Source organism: Colossoma macropomum, unplaced genomic scaffold, assembly GCF_904425465.1.
Source record: "Colossoma macropomum unplaced genomic scaffold, Colossoma_macropomum, whole genome shotgun sequence".
NCBI classification, from domain to species: Eukaryota; Metazoa; Chordata; class Actinopteri; order Characiformes; family Serrasalmidae; genus Colossoma; species Colossoma macropomum.
Window position 1 is genome coordinate 27,557,891 of NW_023494784.1, and position 7,118 is coordinate 27,565,008.

The 7,118-nt window shown below is 41.1% G+C and overlaps 1 protein-coding gene across 1 annotated transcript in view; it reads right to left on the reverse strand.

Annotated features, from left to right (window-relative positions):
* The window catches only part of chn1 (chimerin 1), a 48,915-nt gene extending 45,716 nt beyond the window's left edge, over positions 1 to 3,199 (reverse strand). Inside the window, exons 1-2 of the mRNA XM_036566661.1 lie at positions 3,122 to 3,199; positions 2,638 to 2,770 (exon numbers count right to left, since the gene is read on the reverse strand). Coding sequence (XP_036422554.1) covers positions 2,638 to 2,725 — 88 coding nt within the window. The 5' untranslated portion in view covers positions 2,726 to 2,770; positions 3,122 to 3,199. The remainder of the gene's footprint in view (positions 1 to 2,637; positions 2,771 to 3,121) is intronic.
* Between the last annotated feature and the right edge of the window lie 3,919 nt (positions 3,200 to 7,118).

Here is a 7,118-nt window from a genome sequence, read left to right on the forward strand (position 1 = left end):
TAAATACTGAGCTGTCTTTGTTAGCTACAGCAAACTGAAATATTATTTTAGAGATCAACTGCAAAGTGCAACATAGAAGAATTTTTATTTTGGTGCATGACAAATTATTAGTATAAGTAATATTAGAGATGGCAAGATACCACTTTTTCTTTAAAAAACTTCAAACTTTCTTTAAAAGCTTTAAAATCAGCTATTTTTAATTGAAGCACTTTACCTAAAATGAGAATCTTAAGTAGGGTATCACTAGGCTCAAACTACTCAATCACTTTACTACCCCACAGGAAAAATGAGCATGTGATTTCAAGCTAGATGTGATACAGGATTAGATCAAATTCATCCTTTTTTCCCTCTGTTATCCCAGTCACACTTTTCTACCAATGTCAGCACAGTACCCACTGATTCCAATATACCATCTCTAATAATTATTTCTAAAAAAAAAAGTTTTTTTAAACCCTTGTGAAAGTTAATCCAAGTTTATTCTTAATCTTATAAATTCAAACATTGTGAGACCGTCTCCAACTATTTTAGTACATTATAACAATCCTATTACTACTACTACAAATAATAATAAATAATAATAATAATAATAATAAATAATAATAAATAATAATAATTGTAATAGTAAATGGCTGTTCCTTGGTTTTAACATTGTCTGTTTTTTCTCTGTAAATCTTTTATGACTTCACCTGGTAAAACACTCAGTGCTTTTGAATGTGCTATACAAATAAACAATACTTACTTAGGAATTTATTTTTTATATAAATTATTCCATCATCTGAATGGTGAAAAATATCATGATATAAATGAATCGCTAGTGAACTCAACCCTGCTTGCCAACCAACCCTCTTAACAACACTTTTAAAACTTTTCATGTGCTAAGTAGGATTCTGATCAGGGTTACCACCTATAATGGGTGAAAGAACCTAATGCTTTTTTATAAGGTTAGAGAGGCTCTTTCAAACAATTCTATTTTTATTTTATATGCTAAATATCTGAAATGTAGCTGAAACAACATGAATGTGAGATCAAAGCTCTTACTTAAAGTTTACTTGTCATGACTGACATGCAGAAGATGCAGACAAAATTAAAGCTGCAGGATTAGAGGTTCAATAAAAGAATCAGATGAATGTTCATCCATATGCCTTTGAAAAATAAGAGAGGCACATATACCTGCTCGCTCTATATGGGCCTAATGAACGGCTGCAGGCAAGAAAACCCTGCAGAAATGTCCCAGTGTGAGCACTCACAGAACAATGGGCCCCTGGAGGGGAGAGGTTTTGGACAAAACCGCACAAGCCCTCTTAAAAACCTGGCCCTTCTTCACAACACATACACGCTTGTTCCCTCTCACTCTCGCTCTCTCTCTATTCAATGCCTTACTGACAGGAAAGGAAGTTCCTGAGAGTTTGAACTGGACAGTTTCCTTTGCTTTTTTATTTACAGCACTTTGCAACATATTCTATTTACAGACATTTTCAGTAATTATGAAAAGCCTTTAGAGTGAGAGTGAAATGCTTCGCATGAGCTACATTGATCACTGTTTTGTGAGTTCTGCATTCTTATTACATCTTATCAATACCAAAGAAAATGGCAACCAAATTATACGATTCCCATCGGCTTCCTTTGAAAATTAAGAAAGACTCAAGCCCAAAAATACAGCAAAAAAATATTCTAACAGCCCATCACCTGAGAGAACACTTTGAAATGTCTTATCATAAAGTCACATGTGCAGGACCACAGGAAGGAAGACACTGTGGCTCTAATCCAGCTGTGGTGAAGACGTTGGCGCTTCAAGCCAAATTAGGATTTATCTTCCACCCCTGGCAGTTTTCCTGCCCCTCCGCCAATTGTACTCCTCCTATGATTCAGCATTAAATATTGATAGAAAATGGCTGCTCTCCCATCCAGAGATAAGAGATCCAGGGAAGAACACTTCCTCTCCATGACTAGTCATTCTGCCAACAAGTGTCTGAGACATTCAAGCTTTACTTCATTCCAGTTTGCATTTAGCATTTCAAGTAGTCCAATGAATCTTACTGGCACTCAGCTGAGGTGGTGTAACTAATATTTACAGAAATAAGTGATATGTTCAACTAGCATCTGAAGTGTCCACGGCATGACAACGCCAACTGTTCCCTCTCTTCAACTGATGCCACTTCAAAAGCTGTACGAACAAAACAGCTCAAGCTTAGTGGAAGTGCCTAAAGGGAAGAATGATATGATACAGCACTCTCTATCTTCCGATTTTTTAGACATTTAGGGCATAGCTAGCGAAGATCGATCGGGCCATAGTGATCTCAACATCCCAAGAAGCCGATAGCATACTCTGAAATACGCCTTTGGGGCACAATGAGCTGTAAACACGGCTAACAGCGATGATCGCGTTAGCCTGTCCGTGTTCAAAGCGACATGGCCGAGCTAACCTGTTGGCTGTGCTGCACATTCCCTCTATCAGATTCCCGTGACCAGTCTATTGTTGATTGCCGCGACGGCGAATGCAAAACCCTGCCAAAAGGCTACACGCCCTGAGGGGCTCTGCTGGTCTCCAGCAAAACGCGTTCCTTTTAGGAAACGATTCGTACTCGTACTGCAGAAAATTTAAACATAACATGAAAGGATGTGCATTGTGTAACTTACCAAAGACATGGATAGCCATGTTAGAGCTGTAATTCCGATGGACAAAGCTCTGCACTGCAGCTGCAAGTTCTCCCTCTCTCTCTCTCATTCAGAGAGATATCCCACGCAGAAAATGTCGAATTCACCAAATAGCCTGTATGAAAACAAACAAAAAATGTCTATTAGTTGAATACCAAGGCTCTGGTTAACTGTTTAATGATATAAGTCGGCTCCTCCGGCTATATTCGGCTGCACAGCCAGCTGAAAGCTAAACTTTGAACCCCACTGAGTCAGTTCATCCAGCCTCATCAATTTCAGCAGCTAGCCTGGCTGGACACAGCCACACTGGCGGATTACTGTTAGTGTGCCTTCTGAAAGCTCTCCGAACTCTGCACCAAACCAGCCCCCAAACGAGGCTGTGTCGACAGAGGACAAGACGGTCCACCAGTGTTAATTTTCAGAAATCGTTTGCTAGCAATATGCAGTCCTGGAAGCTCCGACTCACTCTGTATCTGTATCTGTATCCCTGTACTGGAGTCGCCATCTTGTGAGAGCACATGACCGCGAGCTCCGCTTCTCCTCGGGGACTGCTGCAGCCTCTTCATGGCGCGTTACCATGGAGACGGCGGCGCGCGCCACGGAAACGATGCCGCTCTGACATGGAAAGTTTACCCACTCAGATAACATGTAACACATATAACACGGAGTTTTCCCTAAATAAAATCATTACGTTGAGGAAGCGGGTGGAGTAGACTCCGTAGGTCATTTGTGAGATGTCAAGTAATACTTTACGTTCTAGTTTCAGACAGTTGATGCTTATAGTGATAGCTTCTTCAGTGAGCAGAAAGGAGATGATGTAAATTGGATTATTAAATAAAAAAGTAATTTTACTGGGAGACTGAATAAAGGAAGGTTATTGTCAAGCCAGGCTTAAAGGGTCATTCTGGTCTAAAACTGGCAATAAATATGTTGTTTTTATGTAATATTCTGTAGTGCAGCAGTACGTCCCTCAGTCACACTGGTTTTAATTCAGAAATTAGAGACAGAATTCACATTTTTGTGTCATTTTTGTGTTTTTGTCCGTAATCGTTTTCTCATTACAGTACCCAGCATGCATTATGCAAATACGTCATGGAACCATTGGCTAATAACACATGTGGCATTTGCCTTCCTAGCGGTACCAGTAGCTAACTAGCTTCCTTCAGCATTAGCCAACTAGCAGGGGAAATAAATCAAACACCCCAAAGTGATTGTGGTTTTTCTAAAGGTCCTCCCTCCTTCTTGATACATCATCAGAAAGGGGTTTTCTTTAAACTGGAAAATCTTGATGTAGAAGCACAGCTGTAGGAGGAAGAATAGGGACGGGATAGGGATCCCATTTTGGCCTGAGTGTCCATTTAAGACAACTTTCCCATATCATCATATAGCACAAATTATCTAACATACTGTCCCATATAACTGAAAACACTGTTCCCTACATAACACACTGTCACATATTATACACTATCACATATTAGTCTCACCACATCAGTCCTTGGGCCCCAGTGCTCTGCACATTTTTTGTTTTCCCCACTCCATCCTGTAGGGAACCTTACTGAGCTAATGAGTTGAACCAGGTGTGCTAGATGAGAGAAAGCACAAAGCAAATGTGATTGGGCACTCCTGTTTAAAGACACTGTCCTAAACACAATATGCTACATGACCCCAACTCCTCATAATATCTGTATCAACCTACCTTCAAAAAGGCCAGTAGTAAGTCCAGATTTGGTATTACAACATCAAAAGAAGGTCTATGCGATAGGCTTTGCAATGTTCATAAGTGTTTTGGGTGAATACTCTGGTACAGCAGCAAATACCCTTATATTCTATATCTGTTCAATTAAATGGTAATATTTCCTTCTGCTGTCAAACTCTTGGTTTTACTCTCTCCGGATGGCGGTTCTGCGTTGACAGAAGCTTAAGTGAGTGTCCACACTAACAGGAAGCTGAGACAATGGCAGCCCAACGGCCAGTGTGCATTTGGACCACAGAGACATGCGTCCAAATACAGCACTTTGTTGTGAACACTCATTTCCCCTGTTTAACAAAACAGTGGAAGAGTCAGTGAAACAGTGGAAGCCTTCCATGAAATGCATATGAGGTAATTTATTGAACACATTACTGTACGTATATGTTTCATGGTACACTAGCATCTTGTTAAACTTTGGTGTGAAGGTTATGGCCCATTATGTAGTTCAATATAATTGAGCCTTTATACTGTTTTGTTGAAAGAAGATGAATGGCATGTTGGTTTGATTTGACACAGTATATGCAAACTGTATGCTTTCTTAGGATGAAGTGCTGTTGCATCAATGGATTTCATACTCAGATGAGTTCAGGAGGCACACGACTGTGTCTCAATACATTAATCTAAAATACTTACTGTAGAAACATTTACAACAACAATCATCTTTTCTCATGTACAGGATAGTGAATCCCTTGTTTGCTTGTAGGGATCAAGGATAAGATCTAGAAGAGACCACTCTAAAAAGGAAATGCCTGGTACACAAACATTTCCTGATTACAGCAATCCAGGTTAGGTTGCAGTTCAAATGGGATCAACAAGCAACTTCTTGCAGACTTTAAACATGAGGATTTACATTTTTTGTCTTTTTTACATCAGCCTTTATGGTACATTTGTGGGTATGTGTCCGATGCTCTGTGAATGCAGGAATGGGGAGATATTTTGTGTAAATTTGGGATTATCCCACATTCTTCAATTTCGTTCATCAAGACACCTCAGGCTGGCTGGCAACCTCGCTGACTGCATTCATTTATCTGGTCTCCGGCTGTACACAAATGTGAGTGTTTGGAATTTTCAATCGAATTCAACTAAGCTAATTAATTATGGGTCATTCTATCAGTTCAGGAACCTCAGAGAACTTCACCTAGGTCTCAACCAACAGGCACTGGATTGTCATCTACCCTTTGGTCTAGCCATCGCAAACATGAGTCAACTAAACAATGTCCCTCAAGAAGTGCATACCAGACTAAAGCTGCACAACAAATTGCACCTCGGTGGCAACAGTCTGAAACTGACAGAAAAACCAACAGCTCTAAAATCACTGGAGATTATACTTTTAGAAGACATGCAGATCAAGTTCATCACAACACTGATGAAGAAAACACTCAAAGGACCGCAAAGACTAAAGACGTTGAATCTATCAGGCAACAGGTTATCAGGCTTCCCTTATGGCATTTTTAACCTACTTTCCTCTGTCTCTGAACTCATGCTTGACAACAATCTCTTGTCTGAAGTCAAAGAATCAGATTTGAAGGACTTGAGAAAAGTAAAGCTGTTATCTTTAAGCCATAACAGGCTCTCTCAGATACATCCTTCTGCATTCAGAGAGTTATACAACCTGGAAGTCCTAAAATTGAATGGAAATCATATTTCTGAGATAAAGAAACTGACATTTCGATATTGCAGAAACCTCAGAGAAATCGACCTCAGTGATAATGCCCTTTCAAGACTGGATGATTTTGCTTTTAGTGGTTTATCCAAATTGAGAAGTCTGAGGCTAAACAATAACAGGCTCATCTACCTAAATCCTCAAGTGTTTGGAGCCAGCACACAGTTACAGTCCCTTGACTTGACAGGGAATGTGTGGAGGTGTGACTGTGGATTACTGAGCCTGAAGAGCTGGCTGGAGTCAGGCAGAAATGGCCTCGTCACTGTGAAGTGCTCTCATCCAGAAACTCTGAAAGGTCAGTACCTCCACACTATCAGCAGTGCACTGATCCACAGCGCTGGCGGCCCGTGCAGCAGAGCACACACTCGTGTTCAGTCAAAGCCTACCCACTCAGGCAGCGGCTCACGGGTGACCAGACAAACCTGTCATGATGGTGACAGATACCACACTCACCGAAGAGTGGGCAGGACCGCTCCACGACTTATGATCAGACATACAGAAAAAGGAAATGCTCTAGAATCAAAGCAATACCAGGACGGCTCAACAGGGGGCCTCTTGACCCCTCAAAACAAAACAGCAGCTGCACTAGTTGCTAGATTCCCTAACTCAACCAGACAAAAGGCCACTGAGGAGAACACAGAGAGAGACGCATGTTATTACAACCAGATGGTCATTCTCAACATCTCTGCTGTGACAGTCACTTCCAGCTCAGCACTCATAAAATGGGTTCTGGCCAGAAATGATGTCCAGAACATCCACTTCAGAGTCATGTACGACCGCTTCCACACACACACTCGCTTCAGCCGCTTCGTCAATGTTAAACAGGGCACGGTGTGTAACCTATGTGACCTGCGGCCCTCTACGCCATATCTCGTCTGTGTGGAGAGTGTGGTGGATGAGAAAGTGTGCCATGTGGCATCACGTGATCTTTGCTTGGGTATTATCACAAAGCCTGAGGAGATGTCCAGCCCTGAGCCTCAAACTATTATCTTATACTTCACTGGGGTTAATGCTTTTGCTATACTGGTCATTTTGGCCCTGTTTGTTCAT